The following is an 18,715-nucleotide window of genomic DNA, read 5'->3' on the forward strand; positions in this document are numbered from 1 at the left end:
CTGTTTCTAACAACTGGCAGGCAAAATAACTGAATATTTAACAGGCAGCTCTCATGAGCTGGGAAGAGCTGGCTCTGATCCAGCCCTGCAATTCTTCCACCATTTGAAGTAGATTTCCTGGGAGATACAACACTTGAAACTGTTATCAGCGGCTCTCACCTTACACTTACAACAGTGGGAGAAAGCAGGAACACCAAGATCAAGGATAGGCTCCTTGTCCTCTTGACTGTTGATAAAGAGGGAGAAAGCAGGCTGTCCACTTAGCAATGGCAACAGAGACCAGCCTGGCACTCAAAGCTTCTTAAAACTCCTCATGAAAATAAATCACTTACCATTTGCAACAACATGGGTGGAGCTAGAGGGTATATGCTCAGTGAATTAAGTCAAGCAGAGAAAGACAAATACCAAATAATTTCCCTCATTTGTGGAGCATAACAATGAAGCAAAACTGAAGGAACAAAATAGCAGCAGACTCACAGACTCCAAGAACAGGCTAGTGGTTACCAGAGGGGAGGGGTGGGGGAGGGTGGGGGAGGAGGGAAGGAGAAGGGGATTGTGGGGTATTGTGATTAGTGCACATGGTGTGTGTGGGGACATGGGAAGACAGTGTAGCACAGAGAAGACAAATAGGGACTCGGTGGCATCTTACTACACTGATGGACAGTGACTGCAGTGGGATATGGCGGGGGGGACTTGATAATATGGGTGAATGTAACAACCACATTGTTTTCCTTGCAAAACCTTCATAAGAGTGTATACCAATGATACCTTAATAAAAAAAAAAGAAAATGAATCACTTAAACCAATTCAAATACTAGTACTCTTTATTAACAAAAACTGTATATTCACTATCGTACTTATTTTGCCATTTATATAAATGCTATCTGACATAGGTGCAAATAAATTTAAAACGTTCTTCAGAATATCTGTAACTTGACCCCTCCATGATTTTTATTTGCAATATCACTTAATTTTAGTTTTCAAATTAAAACTAGCTAAATGAAATCACTCACAAGCTTGTTTAGGGTCTTACTGCTTAACTTATCAAAGCTGAGAATTACAGTTGACAGCTTTTTTTCTTGACAACTAGAATAATTCAGTGTGTGTGTGTGTGTGTGTGTGTGTGTGTGTGTGTTTCTATGCTGCCTATTTTCACAGAGCTGAGAGAATAAGCAAAATGCAGACCATCCCTGGAAGCCTAGATGTTGCTGTTGACAACATTCCTCTGGAGCATCCAAGTATGATGATGACGTCATGGTTTACTTACAGAGTATTGAGCATTAGTTGGGTTTTTTGGCTGATTGTTTGGTTGCATAGTTAGTTTGTTCCAAAGGTTTGTTTGGGCTTTGTTTCCTTGGATCTGGGGATAAATGAAATTCGTTATCCTATAGAAAGGCGTGGCTTATTTTCCCATTAAGACAGACATATGGTCTTACTGCCATGTGTCCAAAGGATTGTAGGACAGGAACTGTATTCAGGGTAACCTGTGCACCTAACAAAGTATTAAATCCTATCATTTAATCTTCAAAACCCTGGAGGGTTGCAAATAAAGAAGGTCAGGTTCCGATAGATTGCTAAACCAGTAACCCATAGTGGGAGAATTTATATTCTATCCAGTTCCTCTGACTCAAAATAGAGGGCTGATTCTAGCACTCTGTGCTGGCAAAGGGTTACTTTGAACACTCTGCATAGGCACTCAAATGGCCACACAGTAATTAAAGCTGGAATATTTTGAGTCTTATTATGCAGAGACCATACATCTTTTTGAGAATATGGTCAAAAGTCCCATTTCTCTCAGTGGAAATTTGAATGTCAGAAGGAGCTTTAATTAACTTATGAATAAGAGTTCAAAATTTATTTCTTTCGTGGTCAGATTGGTTTATTTTTGTTTTGTTTTGTCACTTCTGATTATGCCTTTTAGTGGCTTTCTCAATGATGTAAAGAATGATACAGACATCCTAAAATGGGTTACGAACAGGAGAGGACCATTACCACAGGATATTTGAATTACCAATAACACTGTTAGGTTTTTCATTCTTACAGTTTTTCCACAAAACATTTCAATATGAAAAAAAAATGAACATTCTGCTGTAAGCAATGGCTCCAAATCACTTTTCTATTGATTGGTGTGAAAAAGCAGAGGAAAAACAAAGGCATTTCCTCTACCTGATTTGTGGGATGTGGTTCTTATTACCTATGGCAAATAAAAATTACAAAAGAAAATGCTGAAACAGTCTTTCTGAAAGGACTGTAGGACATTAGAGAAATCTGAGCATATAACAAAATTATTATAACTGATTTTTGAAAAGTAACCTGTAATCTGATTCCTAAGCTTATTTAGCTAACCATGTTGCTTTTTGAACAAAGGATGATTCCAGAAGGGGTAAAAGTCTTGCTATCAATCAGTACCACTGCTTCAGCCACTGAACTGTTTAGTGACAGAACTTTGGATTTATAAATTCATAGTGGTCTTTTTTTTCCCCCTTAGGCTGTTCTTATAAGGTTAATCATAAAGGATTGTAAAAACTAAAGATAAAAATAAACTACATACAAAGGGGGCTTAAAGCCTATGTTGTGAAATCATTCCATAGGGAAAAATTACTATTAATCCTTTGGTAATATCAGTAATAGACCCATTAGGCAAAGTTTTCTTCTGCCATATATCAATATCTGTATTATTTTTATAGTGTCATAGTAAAGGTCAGTTCAGAAGATCTTTAGCTAATGTGACTTTTTATATGACTCTTTATACAAAAAGAAAATAGATGTTAATCCATCCAAAAGATTTACCAGTTTTTTGAGGCATCAATTCTGATATTAACTCTATAGCTTGGTTATCTCTGATGCCTACCACCTGCAAATTTTTCATGTTAGTGTAACTGAACGCAAGTGGGTATACAAGGGTGGAGTTTCTATTTAAAGTGCATTCATTCTAAACTGTATTAAGCATTGTTCACTTAAAAACAATCATATGAAATGACAAACTCTTATTTTCTGATTTTTAAAGACTGTGTAACATCGTCCTTTATCCCTGTCAAGCCTTTCAACGTGACGGCTCAACCAGAACCCACAGTGGAGGTGGAAGAATTCGTCTATGACTCCACAAAGTACTGCCGTCCTTACAGAGTATACAAAAACCAGGCTTACATTTACCCCAGACACCTCAAGTACGATAGCCAGAAATGTTTCAACAAGGTATGGTGTGTTTCTGAGATACCATCCTCTCTCTACACCCTTTTTAGATGATATTAAGATGTTTTCGTGGAAGTTCAACTACAAATTGCCATAGGACAGCACTTTGGAATAAAAAAAACCACTTGAAGAAAATACTTAAAAGGGGGAAGTCATGAGTTTCAGCTTAAAAGTATTTAAGGATACACAGTTTTGTAACGTATTAATAATCTTTTCTGAAAACAGCCCTAAATCATTTTGCTTTAGACTTCAAGATTCTCTGCAAATAGCATGCCTGGACTCTTTCAAGATGAGTTTTTTTTCCACCTTTTCAAATAATCTCTCTAAAATTATTTCTGCTATTTCTGAGCACTTGGATATGTCACAAGAAAATGTTGGACAGTCTACATTTTTCATATTTAATTAGAAGCTACTTATTTTAGGCATTTGGGGTTTTTTAATGGGATTTCTTTTTTGGTGTTACTTAACAAAAAATTACAATTTTGATTTTCCCTCCCTATAATTTCAGGCACGTAATATAACCGTATGCATTGAATTCAAAAATTCGGATGAAGAAGGTGCCAAGCCCGTGAAGGTGAGCCCAGTCCACAGGGGGACATGGCATAAAAGTGGGAGACAGGCAGGGTTATCTCCCCCACTGAGGGGCTTCTTCTTTGAGTGTGGTGGAAAGAGGAACAATTCGATACATTTGTTGTAGATTTCCTAAAACGTACCTGATTGACTAGCCTTCATTAAGCAGATCTATTAGAAATGCCAGTCTTGTGGCTCTGCTTAGCTTTTCATGATTTGGAAAAAAAGGAAACAATTCTAGCGTGAAATAAATGCAAAGATGCCCCCCAGGAAGACTTTGCTCTTTTCAAAGATTAGCCTGCGTCTCAATTCAGCATGCCTGATTTAAAATGCCACTTCCCAGCTGGCCTTTGTGTGGCCTGTCCAGAAGGGCCGCTGCATACTGGCCTGATGGCTAATGCCGTGGGCCCGTGGGACCCTCACATTTATGGGTGGGGGGGCGGTGCATGTGGCCAGCTGCCTGAGGAGCTGGAAAGTGGTTCCGGGAAACTGGTCCTCTTTGTTGATCACACGATTTAATAAGACCAATAAACTATGAAGTTTGTGTGAACTGTGCTGCTTTAACCTATAAAACTGCAACTGGATTACATTTTTCAGAGTTCCTATTTGATACATATTGTTTTTATTTTAGGAAGTTCTAACAACATTAAAAAAAAACTATAAAAATAGAGAGGACAATTATTTTTAATGGACCGGTGGCCAGATCTTCCCAGTTTCAGTGAATCAGAGGAATGAGATAGTAAAGATCAAAACTAATTTCTGAGTAACCCCCACAAGTATCTGAGATAAAGCACTCTGCCAGGTACCAATTGTATTCTCTATGCTAAGAAGGTTTGTAGCATTTTTTGGAAGAATGACAATCAATTTCAGTGATGGAATGAATCATGCAGAGGAGAAAGTTCTTTAAAATAGTCTTGAGCCCTTCTCAGCATCCACAGGGTCCAAATTGTACAATATCATTAGCATCAGGAGAGAAAATGAAGTGAAATGAAATTATCAGGCAAATAAAGGCTATGATGAAGCATACCGGTCCTGCTAGGGCAGTGTTTGCGGGGAGAATTCTAGGAAGGAGACACAATCACAGGTGTATGAGTCCCTATTTCATTGCATCACACAGAGAAAAGCAGGCTCCAGATGAGAGACCCTGAGCCTTGGGCTGAGGAAGATTTTAGTTTGCATGATAGGAAGTGCCCTATCATAGCCCCTGGGCTGAGTAGGGGCTGGCATAGACTAGTCATACAGTATATAGGGCCTGGAACCCAACCTGGCCTTCCAGCATTCTTGCTTGAGGGCTGGCATGTCAGGGGCTGGGGTCCCACCAGGCCTTATGGTCACCGAGGACTGATCGTCTTAAACTCTCGACCAGAGCTGAATATCATGGGTCCCTTCAAAAGGCCATCCTGCCAGAATCAGAATTAAACGAATTGGCTCTTTTCTCCTAGTAATCAAAAGCAGGCAGTAGAACTGGTTCAGGTATTCAGTGTTGCTGTAATGACTACATGATGCATTAAAGCCTTCAAATTCTCGTCAGCAGTGCCCCATAATATAATAAATAAAGGGCAGCAGGTCAAAGAAATTCAAGGTTAATTAGATGTCGGCTAAGGCCGGCAAGTATAACAAAATTCATCTTTGTCCCAGGACTGGTAACGGAAGAGTTGTGGCCTTTTTATGCTCAGGGTGAATTTTACACACTCATCATTTTTCAACTCATAACTTTTTAAACAGTGTATTTATGGAAAACCTGGAGGGCCCCTCTTCACCTCAGCGGCCTACACAGCAGTTCTGCACCATTCCCAGAATCCAGATTTCTCAGATGAGGTAAGCCCCTAAAAAGATGGATGAGTGGGTTAGAAAACGCATAGTGATTAGCACTCTCTCCGGATCACACCTCAGACTAAGGAGACGCCTTGGCAGATGTCTACTTAACCAAGATTTAGAAGCTACATTCACTGACAGTTGCTACAGGAAAGTGTTGCACATTCAGATATTTCAGAATAGAATTGCTCTTTTAAAATGTGGTGTTTTTATGCTATCATTCTTTTCAAGTGGGAGTCATTGTTTTTTCTTTTATTTCACCAGTCAGTAAAGATTGTGTTAGATAGCTCTCACCAATCAATAGCAACATTTCATATCATAATGGAAAGAACAAAGGAATAGATGGAATATGAGCCAACACGAATACTTACAACCTGCATGAACTTGAGTGACCTTGGACCCTCTCATCTCTGAATGTGGCATGGAGCAAGACACTCTGGCCAACTCTCAAGACCCTCTTATTATGTGCCAGGCACCATGCTATACTCTATATATGCAACATGTCAGTCACTTAATCCCCACAGGGTTCTCCAGAGAAAAAGAGCTAATGAGTGTGTGTGTGTGTGTGTGTGTTCTAATGGATTTATAATAAGGTATGGCTCACATCACGATAGAGGCTGAGGAGTCCCACAGTCTGCCATCTTCGTGCTGGAGACTTTGGAAAGCTGGCAGTGTAGTTGGAAGGCAAGAAAGCCTGTGGTGTAGACTGCAGTCCAGGTCTGAAGACCTGAGAACCAGGATCACCAAGGGAAGGAGAAGATCAGTGTTCCAGGCGGGGGTGGGGGGGAAGGCATTCAACCTTCCCCTGCTTTCTTGTTCTATTCAGGTCCTCAACAGATTAGAGGATACCCCTCCACACTGGGGAGGGCCACCTGCTTTACTCAGTCCACCAATTCAAGTGCTAATCTCTTTCAGAAACATCCTTATAGACACACCCAGAAATAATGTTTCACCAGCTCTCTGGACATCCTGTGGCCCAGTCAAGGTGACACAAACAATTAAGCTGCACACCTACCTATTCCATAGATAAGGAAACTGGGGCTCAGACAAGAACCTTTGCTGAACCACACAAGTAAAAGAGTAATAAGATGCAAATGAGGCCATGCAACTCCCAGGGTCCAAAGCTTCGCCACTCTGCTATAACACATGTAAAATACTCACTGGGTCAATGGTAAATCACTATACACATGTTAGCTTGTATTACAAACAGCTTCAGACTAACAAATGTCAGCGACTTAATTTAATTTCTAAACATGAAGCAAAGGTCTGAACTAATGCAGCCTGCTGATTTGCCTGAGATTAAAAATGTCACATCTTCTGTATTAGTTTCCTATTTGCTGCTGCAACAAAATACCACAGTTTAGTGGCTTTAACAACACACATTCATTGTCTTACAGTTCTGGGGGCCAGAACTCTGATATGGGTCTCATGGGGCTGATCAAGGTGTCGGAGGGCCTAGGGGAGAATCCTCGCCCTGCCTTCTCCAGCTTCTAGAAGCAGCCCATATTGTTGACTTGTGACCCCCCTTTCTGGAATTCTTACAGCTGTGTCCTCTCCTTCCCTCATCACATCTCTGCTCAGATAAGGACTTTGTGATGACATTGACCCATCTGGATAATTCAGTATAATCTCCCCATCGCAAAATCCTTAAATTAATCATACCTGCAAAGTCCCTATTACCTGTAGGGTAGCACACTCACAGATTCTGGGGATGAGGACATGGAGGACTTTTTGCGGGGCTGTTATTTTGCCTACCTCACCTTGTTACACATTACACTTTAAAGCTAATTAAAGGAACATTGGTGAAATCACAGACCTGCCTAACTATCTCCTTCCTCCATAACCATTTAATGGTCCTGTTTTTTTCCCTGTAACTGCAGGACAGAAGTTTAAAAAAAACATAGGAGAAAGAGCTATTACATCGTAGAATATATCCTATGTTGGTTGACCCCTTGGCAAAGCCCATGTGAAAGATGTATTATCTGTAGACATATAAGATTCAAGAAAAATAAAGGATGTCCTCACTGTTAACTCTGGCTTTTAACCTCTCTCATTCCCACATGCTTCCCAGATTCCTTGTAAAAGCCATGAGCTTTTCCACAGGAGAACATGTACATAATGAACAGCTTGATAAACTCCCCCGAGCAGATTCAAAACTAGGTTTTATTTTCTTCTTTTTTATTGCCAAAAATGATTACATTCTTTACAAAAAAAAACAGATAATAAATTCTTTCAAGGAGCTGTTATAAAATAATGTAATATTTATATTATTTGTTAAGTGATGGATATTTGCATTAGCACTTAATCAATGCAGCTCTTGAGTATTTGTTGTGTTCCCATGTGCTCTTTTTGTTGGCTAACAAAAGCAACTTCCTTTCTGTTGCATTGTTATGGTATATTTTGAAATGTATATTTGCATATAAGGAATATGCAAACTTGTACAAACTTTACCTTTAAGATCACCTGGAAGGCTGGTTACCACAGATTACTGTAACCCACCCCAGATTTTTGGATTCGATATGCCTGGAATGGAGCTCAAGAATTTGCATTTTTAACAGGTTTGCAGGTGATGCTGAGGCTGCAGTTCGGAGACAACACTTTGAAAATCAATGTAATATTATATTTTCCTGATTTGATCATGCCTTTCCTGAGCGACATGAAAATAAATTGCTAGATTGATGCAGAGTCATAAATAAGCTGGTAGATAATTTTTTTGGCTCTTTATCACCTTATTGCTTGATTATTCTAAAAATGACCTGTTTGCTGACAATGAGTTAAAAGCAGCTCACATGCACAGGATCTTGGGATTCCAGCATGAGATAACTATCAGAAAATGTGGGTTCTTGTCCCAGAAGATCCTATTACTGACTAGGCTATACTCCTAGTGACTCAATGCCCCCGTAACATCTCTCATCTCAGTTCCTAACTCTCTATATGTTCTCCTTCAGAGGGCTATTGGGGAATTAAATGGCAGAGGTTTGGGACTTGAAAAGCACTATAAAATGTAAACGGTTTCAAAACATTTCATCCCAGGAATATGGAGTATCCTCTTCATTAAGTGTATTCTTAGTATCTATCAGTTTTATGTGTTATGTTTATTCAGAAGAATTTATATAGCTACAGCATGGCCTCTTCATAAAACGTGATATGACTCTCATGTTTCTCAAACAATGTTACGAATTAGCTGAGGATCTTATTAAAATGCAGATTCTGATTCCGTATGTCTGGAGTAGTGTCTAAGATTCTGCATTTCTAATGAGCTCACAAGTGATGCTCATGCAACTGGTCCGTGCATGTGCTTTGGGAAGCGAGGGCTTACTGTTCACTCAGTTTGTGTCCCTTGATGGTAAGTCCTCTATCTGTGTTTTATTTATATTCTACAGTTATATCTGCATGGGCATGCCTATGTGTGCCTACCTGTGTGTGTGTGTGTGTGTGTGTGTGTGTGTTTAATTCAGACTCTGGTAGCATAAATTATCTGATGAGGAATACTAGGTATTCTGAATTATCATCATCCACCAGGATAAAGAAGTAAAAATAGCAACAACTTAACCCATTACTGCTAGCAAGATGGATACCTATTGAGTGTTAAATCGGTACATCCAACACTTAACTATTAAATGTGGACCTAGATTTCAATGAAAGAATTTTTTTTAAGTGGCTAAAGGGCCTATGCCTCATCTTGTTCTGGTCCTGGGCAAATGATTTTAAACTCAGTCCAGCTATTATTTCTTTCATTGCAGGTGAAAATTGAGCTACCCACGCAACTCAGTGAGAAACACCATATTTTGTTTTCTTTTTATCATGTCACTTGTGACATAAATGCAAAAGCTAATGCAAAAAAGAAAGAGCTTCTGGAAACATCAGGTACTGACAAGAAGCATTCTGAGATATCTGTAGGTGTCATCCTTTAGACTTGAACTGAAAAGTATTTTAAAAGCTGAGATTTATTGAAATTTTTAAGTGAAGTTTTGTATTCATAAATGACAGCTTTATTTTTACCCCTCACCATAGAGGTTTGTAGTCAAGAGTTACCTCTTTGTTTTTCTTTTACGCAGTTGGATATGCTTGGCTTCCTCTGATGAAACATGATCAGATAGCTTCTCAAGAGTACAATATCCCAATAGCAACAAGCCTGCCTCCTAATTATTTAAACTTTCAAGATTCTGCAAGTGGAAAGGTATTGAGTGATACATAATTTAAGACAAAAAAACACATGAGCTAAGTGGCATGAGGTTATCTTCTTTGTGCTATTTATATCAGCCCAAAGACCATAGTGTAGTTATGAATTGAGGGTACCTGCAATATTTCAAATGTCTTGTTTAGTTTGTGGCCAGTAGAAATGACCTATTAAAAATGATCCCTGATATCACATTGGTCTCATATACCAACATGGCAAATGTATTTGCATTTCTTATTTTCTATCTCTATAGTAATGCAAGATGAATGGATCAGGATGGCAAATTAACATAAACTAAATAACCTACTGATTTTCTTTCTCTCAAATTGCCATAGTGATATGAGAGTAATGAACTCTTTTTTGCAGCATGGTGGGAGTGACGTGAAATGGGTTGACGGAGGCAAGCCACTTTTCAAAGTATCAACATTTGTTGTATCAACAGTGAATACTCAGGTGAGCCTGTTGTCCTGAAATACCCACCTTCTCTAAGGTACAGAAGCATGAGGTGTCTCCTGTATTTACAGGAGGAGACACCATTTCACAAGGTGTCAGAAGAGCCAGTGATCGAAAATAGCAAAAGAAGGTGTTTGCTGCATAATTGTATATATTCTCCCAGGAGACACAGCCTGTCTTAACCCTTAAACTCAGGTGCCAGGAAAGTGCAGGCTGAAATGCCACAAGTGTGTTTATCAGGATGACACTCCCCTTTGAAGTATTGTTTGCTTTCCCTGACAACGTCCAGGTGTTAAAAACTTGAAAAGTTAAAAATAACGACTTCGGACCTTCACCTCCAAACTAAGTGATGACCTTAAGTGGAAGGTCAAGAGGTTGAGCCACCTCGGCCAAATCCTGCCTCAGTGGCCCCAGCCAAGTCACCTCATCCCCATAGTTTTATTTCCTCATCAGGGAGATGGTAACAATAAAATCTCTCTACCTAAGGTTGTGGGGAGGATCAAAACAAGAAACTGCATGTGAAAATATCTCTCGAATTATAAAATGCTGCACACATGTAATTATTGTCATTGTTAAATTACCACAAACCCCTTCTGTAGCAAGACAGCTTATTTTTACCATTTTGAGGACTTTTATGGTACCAAATATAAACTACAGAGCGAATTGTTGTAAGTACATGGCTTGTGTATTCCTCCTTTCTTACATTCAGTGTGTGCCTGCTTTTCAGCTTCTGCTTTATGCTGCTTTATCTCTAGCCACACTTGGTTGCTAAGAAAAATGAAATAATCCAGGTATCGTGCATGTATTGAATCAGAATTTCTCTCAGGAACCTCTGGGGCCTCAAGCCAAATGTAACCTCTTCCCCAGTCCTATGCGCATAACTCCTGCAATCCGTCTATTCTTTGATGCCATCAGCCTCAGTCCCACAAAATGGTCACCGTCCGCCCAGTCCTGCTTTTGTGTATCTCAGAATGTCCTGACTTTCTTTTTCTCACACTCCAGCTGCTTTCCTCCAACAGCCCAGGTCTCTCTGACTCACCACCTATCACTTTTCTCTACATCTGCTTCCCCTTCCCACCCACTCCACCCCCGGGGTCATCCATTCTTCCTTCCTCCATCTCGTTATTTACCTGAGTTTCCAAAGCTAAGGCTCTCTCTTGCACCGCGCCCTCCTTCTGCTTGGTTCCGCCAAGACCCAGTGATCCTCTGGACACTCAGCCCTTCTTCAGAGAGGAAGGGAGTCGCTCCCCCTCTTCCTCCACATCCCTCAAATGTCACTTCCTCAAGGAAGCCCTCCTTGTTCCCTGACCCTTCAGACACTCCGGGCCATGTCATACACCATACAGCACCTGCTGTTCTTCAAAGCACTTATCTAATCGTGATGAAGTAGGTATGTGTGGAAATGCTGGCATAGTGCCTGTCTCCCTGGCATAATAGGAGGCCCACAAAGGAAGGGACTGGGTATTTCTTGCCTCTACTGTGTCCTCATGCCTGCCAAGGACCTGGCAGTTAGTCAGCTTTCCATGAATAATTGTCAAATAGATGAATAAATGAAGAGAAACTGAAGATAGCTCACACACACACACAGAACCCAAACCACAGGTGCCCTTCTAGCATCAACAGATTCCAGAAAAACATCCATAATGTGTATCTTCACCAAAATTCTATATCTCTCTTCGTGACCGTCAGCAGAGAACTTAGAAAACCCTCAAGGTGCTGCCCTCTCAGGAAAGAGCTTTCAAGGGCATATGAGTCCCGCAGGCTGGGGGACTTAACAACAGAAATTTACTTGTTCACAGTTCTAGAGGCTAGAAATCTAAGCTCAATGTGTCAGCGAGTTTGGTTTCTTCTAAGGTGTCTCTCCGTGGCTTGTAGCTGCCGCCTCTTTGCCGAGTCCTCAGACCATGTTTCCTCTGTGCGTACATGTGGCCAGTATCTGCCTCTGTGTCCCAGTTTGCTCTCTTGTAAGGGCCAGTCCAACTGCCTTGCTTTAACCCACCTACCTCTTTGAAGACCTTATCTCAAGTACGGTTGCATTCTGAGGTACTGGGAGTTAGGACTTCAACATCTAGATTTGGAGAAGGAGGGGACAATATTCAACCCATAATAAAGGGTAAGAGTCAATCTTATCTCATAAGGTTAGTGTGAACTTCCTAATGTTTTACTAACTCGGGCATTTAAATCTGAAAATACTTCTGAGATATAAAGACCACACATTCTCATGTGTGTTGAGGAATATGGAAGAAATATTGGAAGTCAGTGGAAGAGGCAGGAGTGGGAAGATAAAAGAAGATAATTTTAGAAAAAAAAAGACAGAGGCAAGGGGAGTAATTCCCCAGCCATTGTCATGTGGCCAAGAAAGAAAACAAGCCTATGAGACTGGGTTGCTGAGTGGGCCTTGTTCATTCAGGTCTTCAGTGAGCCGGGATGTCCAGTGATATTGTAAGCAGCTCCCTGACTCCCTGATAGAGCTTCACACTGGGGCAGCTGCCCTTCAGAAATGCTCACCTCTCATCACCAGGGTCGTTAAACGGTTTATGTGTCTTCAGACATAAACTCTCTTTTTTTGCTGTTTCAGGATGCGCATGTGAACGCATTCTTCCGACAGTGCCAAAAAAGGCAGAAAGATATGTCTCGGTCACCTACCTCGAATTTCGTCCACTCCTGTAAGGTAACATGACAGGCAGATGGGTTCAGGGAGTCCAGAGTAGAAATGAAGTAAAGCACAAAAGCCCTTTACATCTCTCACTGAGTAGCAAACTAAGAGGTAATCATCACTGACGCTGTTTTTTAAATGCCTTCCTAATTCACAGAGTAAATGATTTTATTTCACAATTCTTAAAAAGTTTGTTTAAAAACAAGCAATCAGTTTCTCCAAAATAAAAATGATTGAAAATCATAATCAATTGATTTTAAATTAGTTAATTAAATGCAGTGTCCTCGCAACCTGACCCCCGTGCCCATAAGCCATGCTCAATGCCAGGAAGAATAAAGCCAGATGAGGTGAGCTACGGTGTTGGTATTCGGGTTCTGAGCACTTCAGCAGACTGTGTTTTAAATATAATCACTGCCTTTTTTTCCTGCCAATTTACTGCAGAACTTATTGAATGTGGAAAAGATTCATGCAATCATGAGTTTTCTGCCTATAATCTTGAATCAGCTCTTCAAGGTTCTGGTACAGAATGAGGAAGATGAAATAAGTGCAGCTGTGACCAGGTACCCAGAACAGAGGAGGTTTCATCATCTGTGGCTACACAAAATTTTGATTATAACTGAATGGCAACCTAATTGTGTATGCTTGCATTTCATTTGGACACTATCTCAAGTTTAATTATTCCTCATTCTAGAGTTCTTACCTCCTAATCATCTGTTATGATCATTCGAGTAAAGTTTAGACCTTCTGTTTAACTTTTTCTTTGTGGTTTTAATTAAACTGTTTATTTGGATATAATTTAGATTCACATACAGTAGTAAGACATAATGCAAAGAGATCCCACGTTCTCTTTACCCACTTTACCCCAGTGGCAACATCTTTCAAGATTATAGTACAATATCCCTTCTAGGATATTGACATGGATAGAATCAGGACACAGAACATTTCCAACCCCCCAAAGACCCCCAAAGGTGCCCTTTTATAGCTACAGCCTCTTCCCTCTCATCACCACCCCCATCCCTTATCCTGGGTAAACACTAATCTGTTCACATCTCTAAAACTGTGTTACTTTAAGAATATATAATCACTTATATATATGGACTCAAACAGTATGACAGAAGGTCACCTTTTAGGACTTGCTTTTTTCACTCAGCATGATTCTCTGGAGAGTCATCCAGGTTATGGCATCTATCAATTGTTCATTCCTTTTTATTTCTGACTAGTATTTCATACCACACTATAGTTAACAGTTCACTGTTGAGGGACATCTGGGTTAGTTCCAGTTTTTGATAGATTTTGGGTGAGCCCTAGTTTTCATTTCTTGGAGATAAATGCCCAGTGCAATCGTGGGGTCATATGATAGTTGCATGTGGGGTTTTAAGAAAACGCCAAATTGTTTTCCAGAGTGGCTGTCCATTTCAGATTCCTATTAAAGCTTTTTCTTTAATATCCAGGGTTTTTTTTTTTAACTGTTCTCATTTTATATTTGTCTATCCTCCATTTTCCCAACATCGCTAATCTGTCTGGTAACTTGGGCAATCACAGTTTCCTCTTTATAGCGGTAGTGTTTTGAATTAATTATTGAATCATCTATGCCTAATGTTCATTTTTTTAATTATTAGTTATAGAATTATGGAAAAAACTAATTTTGGTGTTAAAATGTTTCCAGTATCTTCCTAATTCACAAGCATATTATTAGCCTATTTCTAAATGAGAGTCTATAGCCTCATCTTTAAAGTGGAACTCTAAAGCTCTGGAAAATTAAAGTATCCTAAATAGTTCCACAACCAGCCAGTTCCAGACCCAGATTAAAATACCCAACTGTGCCTTCAACTGATGATCTATTTAGCATGAATATATGGGTCTGTGACAAGACTCCTAAATATTTCAGCTGATAGATCTGTTGAAATTCTGAGATATTCCTAAGCACTACAGCCATGGAGCAACTGGAAGTGTTAATGTGAAAATGTCAACCCACAGCTGGGGTAGCTAGAAACCCTACCCCAGCTAAGGGGGAAAAAGACCCAAGACCTACATCTGGACCTAATTACTTTTCCCAAAAAGATATAGGGTGCTTCTGGGTTGGAAGCAGAACCTGTTTAAAATGGAATGTGACAATTAATTAGAGGTTAAAGATCTGAGTTTCAATCAAATACTAAATGATCCCTTTTCCAAAAAGACAATGTCAGCACACACGTGGACCAAAATATCATATTCAACTCAAGCAAAGGCTTCCAGTCATACTGCAGCCCTAAGGCATTACTTGTATCTTAGTGTTTAGACATTTCAAGGTTGGAAATGGCTAACAGGAATACAGATATTAAATATGCAGTGGCTGGGGGAGCCTGAAATTGGTTCATTTATTCATTCAGTAACTATTTAGGACTCAGTTTACCATACACTCCAGTGACACATCAAGTGGTATTTTTCTGTCTTCTCCAGAAAGGCCACTGAACAACTTTGTTTTTCCAGGGTTCTGACCGACATTGTGGCCAAGTGCCATGAGGAGAAGCTGGACCACTCCGTCCAGTCGTACATTAAGGTATGAAATGTGGGCGTTGGTCATACCCCCTCACACCGTGTGGCTTGTCTCATTTCCTGTCTGCAACAAGTGGGAAGTTTCTCCCTTTAGCTGGATGGTGCCCGCCCACCACAGTAATATCAAACATTCCCCTTAGCTACTTAGAATGGCATCTCGTTGCATTGATGGGCTGGATGTATTATTTAAATATATAAACGTGTAAATAGTATGTACATGTGCAAATGAATATTAATGGGGAGAAAGAGCAAAGAAAGAGATAGAGGATAACATTAACGTATTGTCTTTTTGAAGTCAACATTACAAATAAATGAAATTCCTGTGTAAATTTTAAGAAGATTTTTCCTGTTGGATTGTTGAATGCTCTATGTTTCTTCTGTAATGTTTTCTTAGCTCTTTTTATTGTTTTCTCAGGCATTATTTCATTTTCCCAGTTACTGTATATTTGTACCTGCTTCTGGTATGTTAAGCCCTTTATCCTCTGGCATGAACCACTAGCCCATCCCATCAGTGTGCTCTGCTTCTGCCAGTGTCCTTTGTCCAGTGTTCACTTGGACGTGTTTATAGTCTCATTTCCAACTGGCCTGTGAATTAATGCCAGTGAACTTGTGATGATGTTTGCACATTGCAGTTGCCGCCTGAATGTCCTCTTCTTAAATGTAAAGAAAAAAACCATCTGGCTGTAAAGAGCAGTACCTTAGATTACTTTATAGCGCTTAGAAGATATAAATTTTTATTTTTTTCTATTCATAGATTAAATCTTTTTGAGAAACGGATCTATTTTAGTTAAAAGAATCTCTCCATTAACACATATATGGGTACACATATACCCATATATTTTCTATGTCTAGAATGGTGACTAGAGAAGAATTCAAGGTCTTTTGTGCTAGAAACTTGTAAAAAACAAAAAAAACTCTTGTAAAAGAAAAGACTAGAAATTTCATTCCAGAGTGAGCCTCTCTGAAATACCATCAGCAAGGAATTTTTTCATTATATTTTTATATCTACATATTTTTCTACCAGCCAGCAATGTTAGATGTCTTCCCAAATACCTAGGTATGAATGTGTGCCCTTCCTTAAAAGGGTCCATTTGCCAAAAATAGTCTGTTACTTCACAGTAAGGTCCCTATGGTATAATTTTTCCCAGTGAGATCTATCTTTCCATTTCAGAAAGCCAATTCCAGCTACAAATGCCTTTTTTGGTTTGCTCTGTGTTTAAGGTAGAGTCACCGCTTACTCTTACTAGAGTACTGATGGGTTTACATTCAACAGTCATCTACAGAACTTGCACTCTCAACACTTACTGTAAATTTTCTATTTCAATCTCCAGAGGGGTTGAGAAGAAAAAAATTCCCCAATCCATATCACACAGAGCCATCAACACAAGCATTATTCATCTTGCCCCAGTGGCTTCACTGAGAATTACCTTCAGAACCCACTGATCCTGTGACTACATTTGTGACAACCAAGGCTATTTCCTCCTGGGGACCTTAAACAGTTCTCAGACTGTCTATGATGTCTTTGCAGAGGTGCATCCTGGCGTGGTCTTTATTGTTCACCAGGATGTTCAAAATATCCTGAGACCATTTGATTTTATAATAGAAGAGATTGCTTGGTCAGTTTCCTTTGAAATGGCTCAAATCCAGGATTACACCTCTGTGGAGTTTCAAGCTGATAACAATTCCTAAAGATGTTGTATATTTAAACATATCTAAAGAAAACACAGACTAATGAATAGAACTAACTGGAATTTTACTCTGGAAAGAACACTCGACTAGTAAGTGGGAAACTAGGTGCTAGTCAAGGTTAAACAGTTCGCTTGAGCAATCAGACTCATTCAACCTCGTGTTTCTCCTCTGTGAAGCAAGGTGAGATGGACCAGATAAACACCCAGCCCTGTAAGTCTGTGCCTGGACCGCTGTCACAGTACATGGTTGACTCTGACCTTCACCAAGGAGTCTTTTTTTTTTTTAACTCACAATGGAAAAAATTATTTTTTAGCATATAGGTAGATATTAAGCCTCATACATAGAAACATGAAAACTAATAGGCTGGTACCCAATATGTGTTTTGATGTCTTTAGAAGATGTGATGTTCAATGGAATTTATATTTATTTAGAAGCAAACTAAACACCATTTCAAGTTCAGTGGTGCTAAATGCTGCTAACTCACCCCATCTACAATATTCAAAATGTACACATACACCATGTCTTTTTCAAAGTTGTATGTCTAAAGCCAATCTAATTAAATGCTGTGGTTTACAGCAATCCACGGCACTGATGTGTTCCAGCCAAAATTTTAAAATAAGAATATTTCAGAGCTAGTTGTCTTTGGGGTTAAATATGCATGGGATTAGGTAATTGATGATATTGCCTTCATATGAGTCATAGTCTATAGCTGGATTTTAGCCAGTTTCATGCATCTCTTAGCTTTCTCTTTCTTCTCTCTGATGAGCTTCCTGAAGTCAGGCCCCATCAGGACAACTTAGGTGTCCATGAGCTACAAAATTCAAAGAAGTGATTATAGATCCAAATGGGAATGTGCCTGTGATTTGAGTTTCTTGCCTACCTTCACTCTTGATGATAGTGAAGTCTGAATTGTGAACATTATCCAGAAAATGACCTTCCTTGCAACAAACCCAACTCATAAGTAAAATATTATACTTCATTAATAAGTATTTTATATTTGACATATATATACATAAATTAATACTTATATCCTTAAAATACATGAAGACATACCAAAAACTAAAGCCATTACCTGTGCTCAGTGGTGCATGCCCAAACCAATCTCTCGAGAGAAAATAATAAGCAGCATGTTATCTTACTGACAGCCAGTGTTTATGAAGCCTTTTAGCTGTGTGCAAGCACGAGACGGTAGACCCCGGGCATGTGGGAGCTCACCTAGTGGCCTTCACAAAGCACCTGCTTCCCCACTTGGCTATTTGAGTGGGTGCTCTACCCTTTCAGGATGAAGAAATACTACCATGCCACCTGTTACCAGTGGAAGGAAGGAGAAGGGGAAATGTATCCTAAGTAGGTGGGTCAAAGCCCTCCATGTTTCCTTGAACCTGCTACATTGCTCTCTGACTCCTTCTTTTGATTTCTACAAAGAGTTTCAAGGAGAGTGTAGGTGAGTCAGGCCCTTCCTGTACAAAGCCCTAAGTAGGAACAGGTGTGCACGACTCTTACCATTGGGCCCTCATTTATTTCATGACAAAATCTGGCATGAGCAGATAATTTTGAGATATAAGTTATTCATGCAAATATTATTTTCAAAGTTTTGTGGCTTTTTTAAGTATTTAACTTTTTCA

At 39.6% G+C, this 18,715-nt stretch overlaps 1 protein-coding gene across 1 annotated transcript in view; it reads left to right on the forward strand.

The window, feature by feature from the left end:
• The window catches only part of DOCK10 (dedicator of cytokinesis 10), a 183,917-nt gene that overhangs the window by 111,349 nt on the left and 53,853 nt on the right, over window positions 1-18,715 (forward strand). Inside the window, exons 16-25 of the mRNA XM_036913661.2 lie at window positions 1,159-1,238; window positions 3,008-3,195; window positions 3,701-3,766; window positions 5,488-5,580; window positions 9,321-9,444; window positions 9,636-9,757; window positions 10,124-10,210; window positions 12,789-12,881; window positions 13,308-13,426; window positions 15,336-15,405. Coding sequence (XP_036769556.2) covers window positions 1,159-1,238; window positions 3,008-3,195; window positions 3,701-3,766; window positions 5,488-5,580; window positions 9,321-9,444; window positions 9,636-9,757; window positions 10,124-10,210; window positions 12,789-12,881; window positions 13,308-13,426; window positions 15,336-15,405 — 1,042 coding nt within the window. The remainder of the gene's footprint in view (window positions 1-1,158; window positions 1,239-3,007; window positions 3,196-3,700; window positions 3,767-5,487; window positions 5,581-9,320; window positions 9,445-9,635; window positions 9,758-10,123; window positions 10,211-12,788; window positions 12,882-13,307; window positions 13,427-15,335; window positions 15,406-18,715) is intronic.

This window comes from Manis pentadactyla, chromosome 6 (assembly GCF_030020395.1).
Source record: "Manis pentadactyla isolate mManPen7 chromosome 6, mManPen7.hap1, whole genome shotgun sequence".
NCBI lineage: Eukaryota > Metazoa > Chordata > Mammalia > Pholidota > Manidae > Manis > Manis pentadactyla.